This window comes from Ovis aries, chromosome 9 (genome assembly GCF_016772045.2).
Source record: "Ovis aries strain OAR_USU_Benz2616 breed Rambouillet chromosome 9, ARS-UI_Ramb_v3.0, whole genome shotgun sequence".
NCBI classification, from domain to species: domain Eukaryota; kingdom Metazoa; phylum Chordata; class Mammalia; order Artiodactyla; family Bovidae; genus Ovis; species Ovis aries.
The window spans coordinates 35630765-35653124 of NC_056062.1; the positions used below are offsets into that span (position 1 = coordinate 35630765).

Here is a 22360-nt window from a genome sequence, read left to right on the forward strand (position 1 = left end):
TTTTTCAATTTTCCTATTCTCTATATCTGTTACTATAATAATTTGGTGATCACAGATTTAATTTATTCCAGTCATTTCTGGAGTGGCGGGACTACGCAGCCTGAAACTCCTGTCGCTTTAAGAGCAGGTAATTCTCCGCTGGACCGGGGAGGTGGCGTCAGCTCCGGGCTCCGCCACTCCTCTCCCGCGGGCCGGGCCCGTTACCCACGGCTGCCGCCCCGCCCCTCCGCCCGCGGAGCCCCGAGCCGCCGCCAGGGGTGCGGCGCTTCCCACCTACAGGAGGACGCGGCCGTGGGCTGCCTCCTGGCCCTCCGGTTCGCCGCTCCTCCAGGCTTGATCACTTCCCGGCCGAGGAGGGAGCGCGGGGGTATCCGCCGGGTGGCGCCGGCTTGGGCAGCGGAGGGCATCCGAGCTGCCGCCTTCTCTTCCCGAGCCTGGGCGCCTGGCCTCCCCGGAGAAGCCGGAGCCATCTGGCCGCGCGATCCTTCCCCGAGGGCGCGGGCTCGGGGCTCCCCGAGGACCCGCCGGTCCTCCGCGCCTTCGCCGGCTCTCCAGGGCCGGGCACACCCACTGCCGCTGTCGGCTTTCGGGGCCTTGGTGTCCGAATCTAGCCCAGTCCCCCAACCCTCGTCGGCCCCGGCTGCACACCTAGCCCTTCTCCAGATCTCCGTAGCTCAGAACCGAACACAAAGAGCCCCGCGCCGTGCCACACCCGCCGTCCCCACTCTCCGCCGACCTCCGCGCGGGCTGCACGCGGGGACCCCTCCTCTCTCCGCGCCCTCCCGCCCCTTCCCGGGGTCGGTCAAATCCACCCCGCGTTCTCCGCAATCCCGTGAGCCGGGACCCTCGACCGTCTCTCTCCATCAATCCTCCGGGCCCCGGGGACTCGCCACCCCCATCCCGATCCCGCCGCGCTTCCCGGCCGCGGCCCCTCCTCCGGGGCCCTCCTCCTCCCTCGCCCCTCCCGAGCAGCCGGGGCGGGAGCGGCGGCAGCTGGAAGAGAAGGATGAGGTCATCCTCTCGCTCGGAGTCAGCTGGTGGAGGCGAGGAAGCGGGAGGAGGGAGCGCGCTCGAGGGGAGGAGAGGAATGTGCAGGTCCGAGGAGCGCCGCGGCGGCCGCTGCTGCTCCTGCTGCTGGCGGCGGCGGCGGCTCGGGCGGCAGCCGAGGGGCCGGGACGGCGAGGGGCGCGGGCGGCGGGCCGGGGCGCGCGCTGGGCGCCGCGAGCAGCTTGGCTCCGCGCAGGCAGCCAGGCGGCGCTCCTGCCGGCTCCGGGCTCGCCGCTAGCCCGGCCCAGCGCCCAGCCCGGCGGGCGAGCCGGCGCAGGGGCAGGAGGAGGGGAGCCGCGCGCCGGGAGGGAAGCCGGGGCGCGGCGAGGAGGTGGCGGGAGGAGGAGACAGCGCGGAAAGGTGCCACATAAAGGAGGGCGCTCCTCCGCGCTGGAGGCATCATGGCCGCTAAGTCAGACGGGAGGCTGAAGATGAAGAAGGGCAGCGACGTGGCGTTCACCCCGCTGCAGAACTCGGACCACTCGGGCTCGGTGCAGGGACTGGCGCCCGGCCTGCCGTCGGGGTCCGGGGCCGAGGACGAGGAGGCGGCCGGGGGCGCCTGCTGCCCGGACGGCTCGCGGTGCTGCTGCTGCTGCTGCTGCGCCGGGAGCAGCGGCTCGGGCGGCGGCTCCGGGAGCTCGGGCGGCCCGGGCGGCGGCTCCGGGCCGGGCTCGGCGGCGCTGTGCCTGCGCCTGGGCCCGGAGCAGCGGCGCTACTCGCTGTGGGACTGCCTCTGGATCCTGGCGGCCGTGGCCGTGTACTTCGCGGACGTGGGCACGGACATCTGGCTCGCCGTGGACTACTACTTGCGCGGCCAGCGCTGGTGGTTCGGGCTCACGCTCTTCTTCGTGGTGCTCGGCTCGCTCTCGGTGCAGGTGTTCAGCTTCCGCTGGTTCGTGCACGATTTCAGCACCGAGGACAGCGCCGCGACCGCCGCCGGCTGCACGCAGCCCGGGGCGGAGGGCAAGACCGCGGTGGGCGGCGGGGCCTCGGCCGCGGAAGGAGAGGCTCGCCCCTCCACGCCGCAGAGGCAGGCGTCCAGCGCCGGCAAGGGCCACGTCGCCGCCACCAACAGCGGCAGCAACAGCAGCGGGGCCGCCCGGGCCGGCGGCAAACCCAGGTCTGCGTCCTGTTCCTTCTGCATCTGGCTCCTGCAGTCACTCACCCACATCTTGCAGCTTGGGCAGTTCTGGAGGTACCGTACCAGGGGTGGGGGGACGGGGACTGGCTGCCGCTACTACATGCCCACCGCTTTGCTTTTGACGAGACCCGTTTAGGGTTGCCTGGTGGTAATCCTAGTCACACTCTTGCTGGGGTTTTTTGTTTGTTTGTTTGTTTTTAAAACTGGGTTTTGCATTTTAAAATTTGCAATCAGAACCTAGGGTGGAGAGAAGTGAGAAGCAAGGGAAGGGCAACTAAGTGGCTTTGAGCACCCCATCCCTTCCGTCTTTCCTCTGCTTCACTAGCGTCTCTCTTTATACACTACCACCCTCTCTCATCACCCCTCACACATTTTTAGAGATACTATTTCATACTGTTTCAGCGAGGAGGAGAGGATTCCGACTACATCTTCTAAAAAAAAATCCTCTCTAATTATGTTGGGTTTGAGATGTATGTTGCAATTTGGATGGCTTCTTTTGTTCCCTGAGAAGAATCTGCTGGTTCTAGTTAGATGGGAGTTGTTGCTGTTCAAAAGTAGCCACATTTTAATGATAACCGCTAGAGAAGTGCTTCACGTTGAGAGTGTAGTAGGGACACACTTGTCCCTTTTGGAGACTGTCTATATCTATATCTGTATTTATAACCATCTCCACATAGGAGCAAGTACACTTTATTGGACTGCTGCTGCTGCTCCTAAGTCTCTTCAGTCATGTCTGACTCTGTGCGACCCGTAGACAGTAGCCCACCAGTCTTCCCTGTCCCTGGGATTAGACTGAGACTTACTCTAATGGTACACTTCCTGATTATCTTGCAACATCCCCATATCTGGAGAACTAAGAACCCTTGGAAAAGGATGGCGCACCTTGTAAACTTTGATCACACTTGGCATCTTCACTGACTTGTTTTTCTGCTTATCATCTGATATGCCAACTCTTTACATGGATACCCTTTCCACTTACAAACTGGAGTACAAATTGGAATATGGTTCCTTTGGGCAGAGGGAATCATCATTGGAGATGTCACTGCCTGGATTTAGGAATATAATGAAGCGATCTGCTCAGGAACACGTTTCTCTGAAATTTGTGTGTTTTTGATGGCTTTTTGAGTGATATTTTACAGCTACAAAAATTCTTGGTGTTGAACAATTTAAATGCTAACATCCTAGAGTTTTGCTTTTGGGTCCCCCCCCCTTTTTTTTTTTAATTAAACAGCTTAGTAAGTATAAGTAAAATGAGGAAACTTCCTCACAAGTGCACTGGTATGGGGCTACATTCTGCTATGCTAGTGTCCTTTACGATTTCATTTGTAGTTATTTTTGTGATTAAAAAAAAAAAAACACTACAAGTCATTAACTATGCTAAGTTATCCTGTGTGGAAACAACTCAGAGAATTTGTGGAACAGAACTGAAAATATCCCTTTATGGTGAACTGTATAGTATTTTCATTGAGAAGAGCATGTGTGATAATTTTTCAACCTTTTCCAGGACCATTGCTTTGTAAAGCAGGGTAAGCATTGCATAGATAGTGACCTTTCAAACTGAGAAACTTTTTTTTTTTTTTTTTCCAAGCAGATACTACCTGGAAAAGTGCTATATGCTTTGCAGTCAGACAAATTGATTTTGGAAACCTTCATACTTTGGATTTAAAGGACTTTTTAAAAAGTCACTTAAATGTGATAACTGTTATTTCCCATGGTTGACTACTGCAAAGACAGCTTGGTGCCTTCAATTCTGATGAAGAACTCAAATGCTTGATTTAATTACTGAAATTGTTTAGTGGCTGGGATTCATATGATTAGCAGTTTTAATCTGATAATGTGGTAAATGAAGCTTAACATTCCATTTGTTAACTTGTGCAAATTTCATGCAGGGTTTGAAAATCACCCTCTTTTACCTTTAAAATTTCTAGATTTATGTAAAGAAGGGAAACACTTCTCAGTTCCATTAACTGAAGAACTATCCATGTATCTTACCAATTGATACTTTATGAAAAATTGAGTATCAAATTCTAATTGTTTTTACTGGGCCTTCTAGACCAAACATTTTCCCAATTGAAAATGATGTTGAATATCTCAGAACATAAAATGCAGAAAGTGAGAAATAATTAGGAAAAGAAAAGGGCCTCCTAGACACATCTCAGTGAGACCATAGCTACTGGGTCAACTGGCCATACAGCAAAGCTATGGGGAGTGGGGCAGAATGGGTAAGGTTCAATTCAGAAGGAAAATCACAGGCTGTAAGACAAATGCATTAACCACCCCAACCCTTGGAGAAACTGTGGGCACATAGGGTTCATTTTTACTATGCATTTCTACAATGTTTTCTATAAAGGCTCAGAACTTTATTCTGCTAACACGGGGTCATTTGGGAGGAAGTAATACTGGAAATGTTTTTACATGTTTGTCTACTTATTCAGAATAATCATTTAATAATTTATATGTGAGTTGTCTAATCTTATCCGTTCTTGGATTCTGGTTATGGAGGATGGTGGGCTAACTTGGTAGAAGCATCATCTCAGACTCAACCTCATTTTCTCCTGATAATGTTAAAAACAAAACAAAGCAAAAAAAAAAAAACCCACAAAATTTAGCTTAATGTAGGAAATTAAAATGGAGTCAGAGAGTTCATGGAATTCAACACTCAGATGCATTCTGAATTATTTCAACTTTTCTGGGTGTAGAATGTTTGCATAGCACTTGAGGGTGTGGGTGCATCTTTGATAATAAACTGCTGAAATGCTGTTCATCTCAGGTTGTTGTATTAGACAATTATCTTTAATTCCCATGGTTCCTTAAATTAGGAGCATCTCTATACTCTTTCTGGCTTTTCTTTTCAGTGCATTTTACACAAAAGTTGCAGAAACACAAAAGTGTGAATGGTTCCAAGCTAAGAGGTCATTACTCCTATTTTAAACATGCTACTTTCTAAGATCAATAAAATAGATTTTAGCTAGGTTGGTAACTGTCCATTGTATTTGCATGGAATTCAAGTTATTTTAGGTAAGGGCCAGATTCTAAAAGCTCTCTGTAGACAAAATCCTTTGAAAAACCATCAAAGTGTTTGCTTGTTCAGAAATAGCTATTTGAAACATTTTGGACAAGATTTGCATGTACTCATACATTTATTACAAATGCAACTGCTGAAAGCAATGATACATATTCATTTTAATTAAAGTTTGCTAATGAGAAATTAATGGCAGCTTTTAAAGTCACAGGAGTGGATACTGGGAAAGAACCATTGAAATAATGAAGTGAATTTTTGCTACCATGTGAAGAGAGCAATTGTGACTTTAAATTGTGCTGGTGAATGAATGAGGAAGTACTTTTCTCTTGTGTTCATGTCATATGATCCCAGAAGTTACTAAGCATGTAGCTCAACTTGTGGGAATCAGAAATGCCCAATCAGAACACCTTTTAGTCCTCATGAGACCTGTGATCAGTTATATCGAGAAGTCTTCCTCCTTTAGAGTTTATGACTTACTCTTAAAATTTGACCTGAATTTCTCCTATACATGTACATGTGTAGCTACGTACATATTTCATTGTCTTCTAGCAAATAGGCATGTTCCAAATGATAACTCAGTGGATGGTAGAATGGGGAATATTTTTACCATTTTGGGTTTTGTTTCTGAATATCTTTTCATGAGAGTTGCCCGATGGAAGGACAGCCTTCTTTGGTTTCTCATGCTTGATCCACCAGGTGTTAGCATGTGTTCCATGCTCAAGAGCATGGGTTAAACAGAGTTAAGCAGATCTCTTCACAGTAGGACTTCTCTGAGCCTTTACTTACTAAGCTGTTGTGAAATTGTTAACTTTTTAAAGGCACATCTATTAAATCCTTGTAATCATGTGGTGTACAGAGCTCTTTGTGAAACATTGTTCTGGCCAAACAAGAATCGTATTAACAAGAGTTTTTACGTGGTACTTTTTTCTTTTTAAAATCTACAAAAATTTTTGTACTCATCTTGTCTAATCATTCAGTTCAGTTCAGTTCAGTTGCTCAGTCATGTCCGACTCTTTGTGACCCCATGAACGGCAGCACACCAGGCCTCCCTGTCCATCACCAACTCCCAGAGTCCACCCAAACCCATGTCCATCGAGTCAATGATGCCATCCAACCATCTCATCTTCCGTCGTCCCCTTCTCCTCCTGCCCTCAATCTTTCCCAGCATCAGGGTCTTTTCCAGCTCTTCGCATCAGGTGGCCAAAATATTGGAGTTTCGGTTTCAACATCAGTCCTTCCAGTGAACACTCAGGAATGATCTCCTTTACGATGGACTGATTGGATCTCCCTGCAGTCCAAGGGACTCTCAAGAGTCTGCTCCAATACTACAGTGCAAAAGCATCAATTCTTCTGTGCTCAGCTTTCTTCACAGTCCAACTCTCACATCCATACATGACCATTGGAAAAACCATAGCCTTGACTAGACGGACCTTTGTTGGCAAAGTAACGTCTCTGCTTTTTAATATGCTGTCTGCTGCTGCTGCTGCTAAGTCGCTTCAGTCATGTCCGACTCTGTGCAACCCCAGAGACGGCAGCCCACCAGGGTCCCCCATCCCTGGGATTCTCCAGGCAAGAACACTGGAGTGGGTTGCCATTTCCTTCTTCAGTGCATGAAAGTGAAGAGTGAAAGTGAAGTCGCTTAGTCGCGTCCGACTCTTAGCGACCCCATGGACTGCAGCCCACCAGGCGCCTCCGTCCATGGGATTTTCCAGGCAAGAAAGGAGTGGGGTGCCATTGCCTTCTCCGAATATGCTGTCTAGGTTGGTCATAACTTTCCTTCCAAGGAGTAAGCATCTTTTAATTTCATTGCTGCAATCACCATCTGCAATGATTTTGGAGCCCAGAAAAATAAAGTCAACCACTGGTACCTCTATATATTTTGGAGAAAACTGGCTCAGAGAGATTAACTAGCTGGCACAAGATGACACAGCTATTATGTGATGTATCTTGAAGTCAAAACCAGCCCTGTCTTACCCTAAAGTCTGTTCACTTACTGGTTCAGTTAGCTACCTCCAAATGCTAATTTGGATAACAAGGACAATAGTGTTTAAAAATGACTGTCTACCTTCACTAAGGTTGGCAAGGGCTTCCCAAGTGGCTTAGTGGTAAAGAATCTGCTTGCCAATGCAGGAGACGCAGGTTGTTCTATCCCTGGGTCGGAAAGATCCCCTGAAGAAGGAAATGGCCACATACTCCAGTATTCTTGCCTGGAGAATCCCAGGGACAGAGGAGCCTGGCGGGCTACAATCCATGGGGTTGCAAAGAGTTGAACACAACTTGGTGACTGAGCACGCTTACATGTGCACACACGCGTGGTGCGTGCACACACACACACAAGGTTGGCAAAGTTCAACAGAGAGCTAAGTTTAGACAAGTTGGGGTGTTTCCCTAATAACACACAGTGGTTCAATGGCAGAATAGAGGCTGGAGCACAGAGCGTCTGCCCAGTGTTTCTCTTCCCATACCACTTGGACATGCTGAGGATATTGCACTAAAACCCAGCTGAGAAACATGATCTTGAAGTGGCATTCATGATTAAAAGGCATAATGTCTGTGAATAAGCGCAAAGTGCTTTGTCAATGATGAAAAGTTCTAGAGATAAGGAATGGGTAAGAAAGTAGCATATTGGGTACAGCTTCAACTATTAAAAAAGTACTTTATTGATTCTGAGTTAGTTCTGAATTCTGATGTAGGCCATGCAAAATTGGTGCCCTTTCCTGAGTTAATGGAATCGTCATTTCCCTTATGTCTGTGTTCTGTTTACTGCATATTAATTTATCTCTTAATCTGTGTTGAGTACTTGCTGTATGCAAGGCACTATGCTAGTTACTTATCTCCCCAAAATGAATAAAATACACATCTTCTTTCAAACAATCTACTTTCTGACTGAGGAAGATGGAATAGTAAACAGACAATTTCAATACAGGAAAATAAGCACTGTGATAGAAACAGGAAGCTCAATCCACCTTAGTGGTTCAAGTAAGACTCTGGTGCAAATGGTTGAGCAGAGGTTTTGGTGGGAAGATCTACTATCTAATAAAGTAGGGTGTTGGCTGTGGAGTCTTGGATATAATTCTGTGAAAGGGCAGAGAGGCAAGAAACAATACGGCAGGTTAAGTGTGTTTTGAACAGAGAGTAATTGTGAGATAGTAGCTGGAGGTGAAGATGAGCTAGACAATGAAGTAAATTTAGTTTTTATTCTGAAGGCATTGAGAAACCATTGAAGGATTATAAGGGTGAAGACTGTTGAAAAGTGTTCAAACCTTGTTTTATTCAAGGAGGGGCAAACAGTTGACATGTTCAGAGGATATGTCATCAATTCCTCTGTAACTGGATCGTATCCCTCTCATTCATAAAACTTCATTGATTTTAAAGGATTCAGTGTGGATGTAATTGGAGCAAGAGTTGTAATTTTTATGCAAGAGTTGTTTTTTCAGAAAAACAGCTTGGCTTTTTATAAGTTAACTGTATTTATACTAAAGTAAGTTCTTGGCAAAAGTTTGTTGTATGTTACATTTTGAAGAGATTTTTCCTTAAGATACAGTGGGCTTCACCTTATTGAAACCCATAGAACATTGTTCATTATATTTGTAGAACACTTCAATTTTCGGAGAGTTTCCATGTTTTCTTTTTTATGTAATCCTCAGATTCATCTTTGAGGTAATACTTTCATTTTACTTTTTTTTGCAATTTCAATGTAGAAATTGAGACAGAATTTTGAATGTTTCCCTCTTTAGGTCATGTAGCTCTGCACAGATCCTGGGCTAGAATTCAATATTGAGGTGGGAGAGATACAAAAAAATAAAAGACTACACAGATATAAATATCTTTGTAATAAGTGAAAAAGTTGTAATTTTTCCATTCACTTGAGCTATATACTTACAAGGGTAAAAAAATGTTATACTTATTACACCCCATGAAATTGCAGTCTATTTTCACAGAACAGTTGAAAGTAATATCTATACAAATGGGTGCTATCATTTTTGAACAGTGTCCACAATTCTTGGGTCAGTAACTTTGAAGGTCTTTCTTCAGTCCCTTACCAAAAAATTCCTTAATGTTCAAATACCCAAATACATGACATCTATTAAATATGTTCTATATTTTTTACAGTTTGAATGGAACAGTGTACCTATGAGTTTAAATAGCACCAGTCACTGAGTAACATAAATAGAGTGATTTCCCTTTCTATGGAACCACGGGCTAACTGATGAGCACATTTCTTTGACTTGTCTTAGAATTTGAACACGTTCTAAGCTGACGGAAGCAAGATTATGAGTTAGAATTGGATTTATTACTCTAATGCACCATCAAATATAAGGTGCATTGTGGTACTAGTCATGAGAAAGTGCTTATAGGCATAATCTTGTAAAACAATTGAAATATGTTGATAAATTTCAAGGGGAAAAGCATTCAATAATTCTCAATAGGAAACGTTCTCTTGAATGGCATGTGTAATTCTGACCACCATACCACGTGACTTTCTTCCAGGTAGCATGGCTGGTCAGGAAGGAGAATCATACAGTTACTCTAGTCACTGTGGGACTTGTATAGGAATACATGTCTAGCGAGTATTTGCTCATCTGTGAATGAAGCGGAGGGGTTGTTATTTCTTCTTTGTAAGAGTGTAGCTGCACTTCCTCCCTTCTTGCTTCTGGGTTTCTAATGCTTCAGTGAATCAGAATGTAACAAATTGCCAGGCTCTTTTGTAGATGACCAGTGCTAGGGAAGTGGGGTTGAATTTGACAAAATGCTGGCTATCCTCTGATAAAGATGAAGCTAGAAGCCCATCTTCACTGTCCTGTTCTTTCTGATAGAGAAGTCAGAGTGGGGATGCTTTGGGATGGACATTTTTCACTTAATTCTTACCTACACTTGACCTTCTGAGGATATGCTTTATACAGAATGATGTTTGGTATTTTTGGTGCCCCTGTTTGTCTACTCCAAGAAGGACTGTAGCTTCTACTATTATAGCCTCCACCACCATCATCACCATAATTCTTATAACCATGAAATGTTGCTTTCATGTCCAATATATGTACAGAACTCACATGATTACTGATCACAAGGGGAAGAAAAGTTGGGTTAAAATGGAAATGAATCAGTCCGAGAATCCCCTAGAGGCAAGAGGTGATCTGAAGACACCATTAGATCTTTTCTAACCCTAAGATGAAGATGAAGGGAGAGAGCACAGTTAGAATATCAGTGATGGATCTTATTTAGAAGGGCAAGCTGCCTTTGGGGAATTGGACTAAATGGGCAGTCAGAAGAGATGATGGGGCCAGTCGGTAGCTTAGACCCCAGGTGGTCACTTACTGTCCTGGGTTACATGTGACAGCACCTGCTGATGGCCCCACTAGTTTACATCTTTGTTTGGTTTCCTCCTTTTGGGTCTTAGTTTTCTACCTGTATGATATGATTGGTCAAAAATAATATGGGTAGGGGGGAGGTGGGAGGGAGGCTCATGAGGGAGGGTATATACATACACATATTGCTGATTCACTTTGCTGTACAGCAGAAATTAACACAGCATTGTAAAACAATTATATTACAATAAAAATGATATCTAAGGTTCTTTTCATGTTTAAAACTCTTGTCACTTTAAGTAACTTAAATGTGCTTTATTTTTTTTAAACTCCATCCTTGAAAAGTAGAGAAGGAGGACAAAAAAGAAGCAAATGTAGGAAAAAAGTATGGGAAGCCTATTGAAAATCTGTATTTTTTGCTCTCCCCCTTGACTCCCCACTCCTGCAGCACAAGAAAGTACCATATGGCTCACATTTTCATCAAAGTTCCATTAAACATACACTGAGCCTCAAAAACAGTGTTTGGAAGTCTCCAGGTCCATATGTGGAAGTCTACTTTTTGTAGATATTAAACAAAAATCTTTAAAAATTAACCTTTACGTTCTTTCAAAATATAGATCCTGCTCTTAGTATGGGCTTCCCAGATGATGCTAGTGTAAAGAATCCACCTGCCAATGTAGGAGACGCAAGAGAAGCAGGTTCGATCCCAGGGTCAGGAAGATCCCCTGGAGGAGGAAATGACAACCCACTCCAGTGTTCTTGCCAGAAAAATCCCATGGACGGAGGAGCCTAGTGTGCTACAGTCCGTGGGGTCGCAAAGAGTCAGACATGACTAAATACACACCCCCTTATCATAAATTCCTTTTGGCTTATCCAGGCTCAGAGTATATGCACCAGAACATGTGTTCTCAGGTCATCACTAGGGTGTTGTATAGGTGGGTCAAAGGGGCTCTGCAAGGGGCTTTCCACAGTTAACAATATTCACATCTGAAACCCGGGAACTGGTATTACTTAGCACATAGAGAATCTTAAGCTTAATTGTATAATGCAACTTATTTTGTATCATTTCCAATTTTTCCAATGAAATGAAACCATTTTCATTAAGGCCCATTATTTAAGTATTTGAAGCTGATGTTCAAAGTGTTCCATATCACCGATTCTAAGAGATGTGCCATATAGACTTGGGAAGCCAGAATTCCTTCTGTGTTTCACATGGTGAGGTTCACACAGCTGGAGGGCTACGATTAGCAAACAGGAACAGTGCTTCACAGGCTTAAAAAGAACTATCCATTTTATCAACGAGAAGGCTGTTGTCAGAACTAGATTTGCTTTTAAATTAAAAGCTTGTCCCGGGTTACACTGTCACTGATTTAATATGCTGGAAATTGAATTAAACTTTATACAAAGAGACGGTATCCAGGCCCGCAGCTGATGAAAAACAGGCCTGTATTACATTCTGCTCAAAGCAGAGATCCACCCTTTAACCCTTCCCAGCTGGTGATCACCTGGATCTTTAGGATCCTACAGATCTGTTGTGACACTGTGCAATTTTCAACCTCATGGCAACATTTCAGATTTTCACAGTAAAAATTTTTTCTTAAGCATCTATTTAAAAATTGTCTGAAGTATGTCAAACTGTTTTCTCCTTTTTATGATTCATAAGTAGACTGAATCAGTTCTACTTCTTTTGCTTAATATATGTACATGACCTGTTTTCATGTCAGGGGAATCTTTCTACACAAACAGAGCAGTGGGCAGTGTGTGGGTGGGTGAGGATTAGTCAATCAAAATCAGGCATATATAGAAAAAGTAGGATCTACAGTGAATATGAGTCTAAAAAGCCTTGAGATGACTTTGATTTGACTTCCCATCAAGTACATTATTTAAGAAGGATAAAGTCACCTTTCTGAACCCCTAGCCTCAGAGATTTCATCCGTGTAAATAGCTGTCTGATTTTTCTTTCTGCTGCCTAGATAATGATTATGAATAAAGATATCAGTTTTGAACTGAATTCTCTACTTTCCTGGTCTTTTTTCAGTAGCAGAGAGTCAATACTCAACACAAAGGCAGCCATTGTGGCAGTAACAGTAACAAAATGGTCCCTCATCACTTCCATCACTAGCTCACGGTTTAATCACTGCATCAATGTAACAGTAACACGGAAGAAATGGTCCTTTATGAAAGCAAGGGAAAGGATTTGGAAAGGCTTCTTTCCTCTTGATAGAGTCTTCAGCTCATTACTTTACTGTTTTACTAAAGTAAAATTAAAAACAATCACTTTTTAAAATGTAGGTCAATTCTCAAAGACTCTCCAAAGTGAGTTTTAGTACTTGGGTCTATTATTATCACATGAATTAGGAAGGATATCCCACAGGGTTTCAGATTTCCAGGGGATATTCTACTATTAAGAATGACAGTCACAGATATCCTATGGGATTTTCCTGATTTGATTGGTGATCACTTGGGTTTGAAAACTTTGAGTTCTAAGTGATATAATACCATCCCAATGAAAGCCTAAATGTTAGTTGTGTTCCTACATCTGAAAGGTAAATCATTACAATTACTTAAGGATATACTGATATCTGGGCTTCCCAGGTGGCACAGTGGTAAAGAATCTGCCTGCCAATTCAGGAGGCGCAGGAGACACAGATTCGATCCCTGGATTGGGAAGATCTTTGGAGAAGGAAAATGGCAACCCACTCCAATATTCTTGCCTGAAAAATTCCATGGACAAAGGCACCTGGCAGGCTAAAGTCCATGGGGTCCCCAAGAGTCAGATAATACTGAGCTGCTGAGCACACACAGGCTAATACCTATCTATATCATTTATATGTTGAATCTAAAATATGAAATGAATAAACTAACTTACAAATCAGAAACAGACTCACAGACATAGAAAACAGAATTACCAAAGGGGAAAGCGTAAAGGCATAAATTAGGGATTTGGCATTAAAGATGCAAACTACTATATATAAAAAAATAAACAGGGACTTCCCTGGCAGTCTGGTGGTTAACACTTCACCTTCCAAGGCAGGGTGTGTGGGTTCAATCCTTGGACAGGAACCTAAGTCCCACATGCCCTACAGTCAAAAATGGAAACAAAACAGAAGCAATATTGTAACAAATTCAATAAAGACTTCAAAAAAAAAAAAAAGATAAACAAGATCTTCTTGTATAGCACAGGGAACTACATTAAATGTCCTGTAATAAACCATAAATGTATTTATACATATAACTGAATTGTTTTGCTCTATACCAAAACTAACATAGCATTGTAAAGAAACTGTTTCCATAAAAACTGAATAAATAAAATAAGACTGGAATAAAATGAATAAGAGGGAGGAAACTTGAAGTTTTTATTAAGGAAGTATGTTCAAATTCTCTGGAAACTTATTCATCCCTTTCTCTGATCTGCTAATAGAAGTATGGGGATATTTTCAGGAAAATATGCCTTGATTAGTTACAAGAAGGAAAATATAGCTACAAGAGAAATGAATGAAGATGGAGAATTTCATTCCATAATCAGAGGATGAATTTTTAATCCTTGGATTGTAGGACTGGGAACATTTCACTGACCCAATATACAATATCACAGCAAAGCTTCACCAGCTAGGCCAAGCTTCCTTTAAATGAGTTTGTTCTAGGAGACAAGAAGGCAAAAGCTCCAGCTGTGATATGTTTAGGTTTATGGGATCAGCTTGAGACTGAGAGCACCAGCAGGGCCTGCAGTCTGAGCAACTTTGACCTGAGTCCTGGATTATTACACAGGTCAGAAGTCAGCCGGAAGTGAGCTCCCAGAGGGCCAAGGCCTGGGCAGGTCTTTACAACAGGGAACATATTAGGAACCTGGGAATCTAAGGACCAGAAACATACTTGTTAATAGAAAAGGGAGGTGAGACTCTGAGGTCATCACACAAGCTAACCATGACAGCTGGGCTTTAAAGTATAAAATTGAAGGACATTCCATCAGTGGGTATCAGGGATGGTGGATTGGGAGGTCAAGTTCTGGGCATCTCTCAGCAGCTTTTAGTTTGATGGAGGCTCTGCATCCACACAGGAAAGAGGAACCAAGGGAGGGATAAAGGAGATGAATCGGGAACCCAGCCAGGCAAGACCAGGTCCTAGCCAGGAGTTATCAGGGTATATTATATTCAGAAAATGATGGGGAAAGGCTTCTGAGGACCAAGCTCACTACGACCCATGAGGCCCACAGGCAGGCTACACCATGAGAAGAAATGTGATGATGGTCAGCCTGATTTCCTGCCTTACTGTTTGTCTTCCTATATGAGCACTATAGCATCAACAATATGACAAAATATGTCAGTGCCTGTATTGTGGGATAAGCAATGAGAATGGCACCTTATAAAATGTACGTTTGTGTAGATGTGTGATCAGTTTCCTCATTTCCCTTTAAACAAAATAGCAAAGGATGACCTTCCCAGAAAGTCTTCTTTTCCAAGTAATGGTTTTCTGATTTCCCTTTCGAACAACAGCTGGAGTTGCTAAGCTGTCATTTCTGTTGCCAGGGTTCCCTCACCCTCTCTAATGCCAGGATTGTTTCATTCAGTGCTCCTAAGTGTTTCCTTGGAGAGTTACTAAGTTAACTTCTCTCAGTCTGCTGTATTAGTAGGTATGGTCACCCTGCCAGGCTCTAGACCTGCATGTCTTTCCAATACAGTAGCCATTACCTACTATTACCTACACATGACCGTCGAAACGTAGTTATTCCCAATAGAGGTATACTGTCAGTGTCAAATATCCAGGGAGTTTTGAGCACCTAGTGTGGAAAAAAAAAAAAAGAAAGAATGATAACTGTCTCATTAAAAACCTTCATATGGATTATATGTTGAACTGATAACATTTTGGATATGTTGGGTTAAATAAAATATATTGCTAAAATTAATTTCACCTGTTGCCTTTTTAAGTTTTTAAATGTGACTACAAGAAAATTACAGGCATGACCTACATTGTGTTTCTACTGGACAGAGCTGCTGTAGATGATGCTAGAGCTCATTCTTGCAGAGTGAGAAGATAATAAATCCAAAATATGAAGATGAGAATTTGCTAGAAGTTACCAGGGAAATTATTAGAATTTACAGAAGTTACTACCTGATGCAAAGATCTGAGTCATTGGAAAAGACCCTGATGCTGGGAAAGATTGAGGGCAGGAAGAGCAGCGGGAGAAGAGGATGAGGTGGTTGGACATGAGTTTGAGCAAACTCCGGGAGATAGGGGAGGACAGAGGAGCCTGGCAGGCTGCAATCCATGGAGTCACAAAGAGTCAGACATGACTTAGTGACTGAATAGCAACAACAGCCAGGGACAGGACAGTAACTTTCACTGCTGAGACAGGTTGACTTAATGGGTTTTGCAAATAAGATTGCCTGCTGGTAAAAACTGGCTCTTTAGGAGATAAAGCCCCTAATGTGGGTTCAGTCCCATGGTTTTCCCTGCTTCCTGCCTTGCTTAAAGCCCAGCAACCTGCTGTTCTTCTTTGATATTTTAATAAATGGTATTTGATGATGACAATAAGGACTAAATCTTTGCAAGTGCCATTGTAGTTGGATTGCCCAGAAAATTCATTCGGGTTTTTCATGACATCATATGGAAAACTCGAATGAACTCTTTGGCCAACTCAACATCTTGCTGAGCACATCTATGCCTATTTACCACCAAGTCATCTCACCAGCCTCTCAAGGTAGGAATTATGATCATTCCCATGTGAATATGAACCCACTAAGGTTCAGAAAAGCAGGGGATTTCCCTGAGGTCACACGGTTCCCCAGCAGCAAGTGGCTGTGCTCACGTTCTCAACTTCAGCTTCTGAATGCTTGTCCCTCCGTGTCTTACAAGATCAATCCAAGAGAATCACTTGGAGAAGCATTTCCTGACCTTTCAGACTGGTAACTGTGCTGAAAACTGCAGTGAACTCAACTGTATTGTGACATCAGTGGGAATTAATCAATGGTGGGATTTTCCTCTGAGGTCAGATTTGAGTCTTGACTTGACTGAGAACTCCTCAGCTATGAAGCAGTGGGTTGGGGATTACATCAGGTCATTTCCAAAATCCCTCCCAGCTTTATAATTCTACAAAATCTGTTATCTAAATGGAGCATCTCAATGCTTTATACACCTTATTAAATGTCCACATGGGGAACAATATGCATGTTTTACTAACATGGGCTGGGTTTCTGATTAACTACTCCTAGAATTGGTGTTTCACACCGAACTTCAAACACAGAGACTGAGGACCTGTTTTATCCAAGACAGGTCGCTTTCATTTGATATCTGCTGGTGAGATGCATGTTGTTTCCATTGGGAAATGAGTGACACTAAAGAATACTAAGCAGGCTCCAGTCCCGTGTGAATAGTATGTAATTAACCTGTATTTTTATCCTCATTGTGCATGCAGTCATGCTTTGCATATGCCAGCATTCTACGCCACATATGTTCATAAATTATGAATTCAACTACAACCGAACAAGGCAAGCCCTGCTGTCAGTCACATCTCTCTCTGAGACCAGCAGGATTTACATCTGTGTGACATAATTTCAAAATCAGCTCCTAAGACCTGTCTCAGAGGACCAACTCTGGCATATGCAAGTGCTCAAAAATTCACTCTCAAATGCACACAGTTCAAAATTTTCAGAATCAGACACAGCTAGTCTTTGAAAAAGCAATTCCAAATATTCATTTCTAAGCGTCAGAAAAATGCTCAAAATATGCCCCCCCCCCCCATCCAAGTGGATATGACTTGCTTTGGAAGGGCTTGCCAACTGCAATCTGCTTGCTATTATTTGTATTATTTGGTGACATTCCATGAAAAATACATAATGTCATGTTTCTTTTTAGTTCAATGGCATCTTTGGAAAGCATAGTTTTTCCACAGAGATGGATTTTCAAGTATATTTCTAATATTCATGACATGAAGTAGGTTCTGACTTTTTTTCTTTTTTAATCCCAAGTAGTATGTTCTAAGAAGCATGTGTATCTATTGTTGTTTAGTTGCTAACTCATGTCTGACTCTTTGCAACCCCATGGACTGCAACCCTCCAGGCTCCTCTCATATCTCCCAGAGTTTGCTAAAACTCATGTCCATTGTGTCAGTGATGCCATCTAACCATATCATCCTCTGCTTCCCCCTTCTCCTCTTGCCCTCAGACTTTCCCAGCCTCAGGGTTTTTCCTACATCTATATATATGCGTATAGATGCATATCAATGCTATGTTTATTTTCCCCATGATTTTCCCCCACATGTACTCCTAATCAAGAAAATAAAGTCTGTCACTGTTTCCATTGTTTCCCCATCTATTTGCCATGAAGTGATGGGACCAGATGCCATGATCTTGGATTTTGAATGTTGAGTTTTAAGCCAGGTTTTAACTCTCCTTTTTCACTTTCATCAAGAGACTCTATAGTTCCTCTTAGCTTTCTGTCATAAGGGTGGTGTCATCTGCATATCTGGAGTTAATGATATTTCTCCCGGCAATCTTGATTCCAGCTTGTGCTTCATGAAGCCCAGCATTTTGCATGATGTACTCTGCATAGAAGTTAAATAAGCAGGGTGACAATATACAGCCTTGATGTACTCCTTTCCCAGTTTGGAACCAGTCCATTGTTCCATGTCCAGTTTTAACTGCTGCTTCTTGACCTACACACAGATTTCTCAGGAGGCAGGTAAAGTGGTCTGGTATTCCCCTCTCTTTGAGAATTTTCCACAGTTTGTTATGATTCACACAGTCAAAGGCTTTAACATAGTCAATGAAGCAGAAGTAGATGTTTTTCTAGAATTCTCTTGCTTTTTCTACGATCAAATGGATGTTGGCAATTTGATCTCTAGTCCCTCTGCCTTTTCTAAATCCAGCTTCAACATCTGGAAGTTCACAGTTCATATACTGTTGAAGCATGGCTTGGAGAATTTTGAGCAATACTTTGCTAGCGTGTGCGATGAGTGCAATTATGTGGTAGTTTTAACATTCTTTGGTATTGCCTTCCTTTGAGATTGGAATAAACTGACTTTTTCCAGTCCTGTGGCCACTGCTGGGTTTTCTAAATTTGCTGGCATATTGAGTGCAGCAGTTTCACAGCATCATCTTAGGATCTGAAATGGCTCAGCTGGAATTCCATCACTTCCGCTAGCCTTGTTCGTAGTGATGCCTCCTAAGGCCCACTTGACTTCACACTCCAGGATGTCTGGCTCTAGGTGAGTGATCACACCATTGTGGTTATCTGGGTCATTAAGATCTTTTTTGTATAGTTCTTCTATTTATGCTTGGTACCTCCTCTTAATATCTTCTGCTTCTGTTAGGTCCATACTCTTTCTGTCCTTAATGGTACCCATCTATGCATGAAATGTTCCCTTGGTGTCTCTAATGTTCCTAAAGAGATCTCTAGTCTTTCCCATTCTATTGTTTTCCTCTATTTCTTTGCATTGATCACTTAGGATGCCTTTCTTATCTCTCCTTGCTATTCTTTGGAACTCTGCATTCAGATGGATATATCTTTCCTTTTCTCTTTTGCTTTTCACTTTAGTTTCTTGGGCTCCAAAATCACTACAGATGGTGACTGCAGCCATGAAATTAAAAGACATTTGCTCCTTGGAAGAAAAGCTATGACCAACCTAGACAGCATATTAAAAAGCAGAGATATTACTTTGCCAACAAAGGTCTGTCTAGTCAAAGCTATGGTTTTTCCAGTATGGGTGTGAGAGTAGGACCATAAAGAAGGCTGAACACTAAATATTTAGTGCTTTCCAACTGTGGTGTTGGAGAAGACTGTTGAGAGTCCCTTGGACAGCAAGGAGATCAAACCAGTCAATCCTAAAGGAAATAAGTCCTGAATATTCATTTGAAGGACTGATGCTGAAGCTGAAGCTCCAATACTTTGGCCACCTGATGGGAAGAGCTGACTCATTAGAAAAGACCCTAATGCTGGGAAAGATTGAAGGCAGGAGAAGGGGACGACAGAGAATGAGATGGTGGATAGCATCACCAACTTGATGAACATGAGTTTTTACAAACTCCGGGAGATGGTGAAGGCCAGGGAATCCTGGTATGCTGCAGTTTATGGGGTCGCAAAGAGTTGGACATGACTGGGCAATGGAACTGAACTGATACTCCTAGTCATGCAGTTATGTAGGTGACGATATGCTGGAAAGAATAGACAAGATGTGATTAAACTGAGATAGTCTGGAGTGAAACTCCTTCATTCAATCATTCAATAAATATTTCTTAACCATTTACCCTGCGTAGGCTCCGGGCACCCCAAGATGAATGGAACACACTCCCTGATCTCAAGGTGTTCACTGTCTGACAAGAGTCTGTCTCATTTATACGTGTTTACACTTCAGAGAGTCATGCAGCATCGACAATGGCAGGAACAGGATCGTTGGGGAGAACTGTGTGGTGGGGAGATGGGGCACCTGTCCAGGAGATTCCACGAAGGAGTAACATTTGAAGGGAACTGTTAACTGAAAAACAATACATGCAACTTTTTCAGTGGGAACTTTTAGGACTTAAGCCCAGGAGGCAGCATCTCAAGTAACCTTGAGAAAACTACTCTGAGGAACCGAGGGGAGGAACCAGGATATATAGAAGCTTTGTTAACAAAGGACAGGTAATCTGAACATCAAGAGATTTCTGTTAATTAAAACCAGACATGTCAAATTAAGGAACGTAATGCTTGCCTACCTAGGGGAAGATGCAAGGGTCTGGGCTCACTGAAATCATTCCTTGGATATGCACCTCAGTTATTTGTGGCCATTATCCTGTTTTCACATCCTGAGCTTCCCCTGTGGGGAATGGCTGCAGTCTGATGGTTGCTAGATGGCAGGTGTTCTTCTCCTTCCTGAGTTCCCGCAGGGCTCACCGGCTTACTTTGGAGGGCTGCATTTGCTGATGGCTGTGACATCCTTGTTTACTGACATGGCAGGAAGTGTTCCATTTCTCAGAACCTGGAAGAGAGTTTCTAGCAGAAAGCAAAGAACGGACAAAGAAAGACATTTCATGCCCTGTTTGTAAAGAGCTGAAATGGAAAGTGGAGAAGGCAGTGGCACCCCACTCCAGTACCCTTGTCTGGAAAATCCCATGGACAGAGGATCCTGGTGGGCTGCAGTCCATATGGTCGCTAAGAGTCGGACACGACTTAGCTACTTCACTTTCAGTTTTCACTTTCATGCATTGGAGAAGGAAATGGCAACCCACTCCAGTGTTCTTGCCTGGAGAATCCCAGGGATGGTGGGAGCTTGGTGGGCTGCCGTCTATGGGGTCGCACAGAGTCGGACACAACTGAAGTGACTTAGCAGCAGCAGCAGCAGCAGCAGCAGAAATGGAAAGCAGGAAGGGAAGAAAGTTAGTGAATGAATCGTGAGGTTGGGGCTGAACTAGCTAGAGCCTTGGGTGTGTTCCTAAGGAATCTGGACTCTATTCTGTTGGCGAACAGAGGCTCCAGGGACACATTTAGATATTAATACATATTTTCAAACAGGTACCTTTCAGTCATGGGAAATATTGAATCGCAGTCTGAAAATAGTGGAGAAGGAAGTTGCCTGCACCCTTCAGAGGCAGGGAAAAGAAAATGTGAGCAAGGAGTGGACTTGAAAAGTATCCGGAACTTTAAGATGCAATGGAATGAGTGAGTGAAATGAATGCACAGAAGGGCCTGACGAGTCTCACTAAAGATTCCGATAGTACTTAATGAGCTATCGGAAAAGGCATAAACATAAACAGAGTTAAATAAAGATGCTCTGTAATGTATGCTAGGCAATTAAAAAAGATTTACCAGAGTAAAGCTAAATACAGTATCCTGGATAATTAATGGGCCAGTGACAACTCAGTAATAACTACCCTGAACTTCTACAACAGTGCATTAACATATGTGCATGTCAGGAGGAGGGTTTGCTTTTACAATCAACACCCCATCCCTTAGCTGGGCGATTTCCCCACAGAAGTTAATTAGGGATTCCTGGTAATGGAGCCAGCTTGTAACCAGGAAGAGTTAATTTTAAATTTACACTGGATCTACTTCTGTGAATTTAACCCTTTTTCGTTATTATTAGTATTTTTTTTAGTTTTTTATTTTTTTAATTTTAAAATCTTTAATTCTTACATGCGTTCCCAAACATGAACCCCCTCCCTCCTCCCTCCCCATAACATATCTGTGGGTCATCCCCATGCACCAGCCCCAAGCATGCTGTATCCTGCGTCAGACATAGACTGGCGATTCAATCTTACATGATAGTATACATGTTAGAATGCCATTCTCCCAAATCATCCCACCCTCTCCCTCTCCCTCTGAAAAACATACATAATGGCCTGCTGCAGGGAGATAACCTAAGCCACTCACCTGTGAAGGACTGTAAGGAATTGAAACTTACACATTCCTCAGCCTAAGGCTTGCCATTCTAGGGGGCATTTCCAAGGACTGAATTGTCTTTTTACTTTGTTTCCTCACCCCTCGATCTCTGATCCATAAAAGAACCTGGCATTCTGACCCTGATAAGATGGTTATTTTGAGGCACTAGCCTGCCATCTTCTCAGTCAGCTAGTTCCCTGATTAAAGTCTCTTCCTTGCCTCAAAACCTCATCTCTCATATTCATTGGCCTGTGGTGCAGCAATCATAGTAAGCTTGGACTCGATAACATGCTGACTAACCTCCAACTAAGATTAGCCATGATCAAAAAACCAAGATCATGGCATCCAGTCCCATCAATTCATGGCAAAGAGATGCGGAAACAATCACTGCAGACTGTGACTGCAGCCATGAAATTAAAAGACACTTGCTCCTTGGAAGAAAAGCTATGACAAATCTAGACAGTGCATAAAGAAGCAGAGACATTACTTTGC

At 43.5% G+C, this 22360-nt stretch overlaps 1 protein-coding gene across 1 annotated transcript in view; it reads left to right on the top strand.

Moving 5' to 3' along the window:
• The first annotated feature begins 1436 nt into the window (after nucleotides 1-1436).
• XKR4 (XK related 4) overlaps nucleotides 1437-22360 on the top strand; it is a 336000-nt gene continuing 315076 nt past the window's right edge. Inside the window, exon 1 of the mRNA XM_027972963.3 lies at nucleotides 1437-2242. Within this exon, the coding sequence (XP_027828764.1) occupies nucleotides 1449-2242 (794 nt within the window). The 5' untranslated portion in view covers nucleotides 1437-1448. The remainder of the gene's footprint in view (nucleotides 2243-22360) is intronic.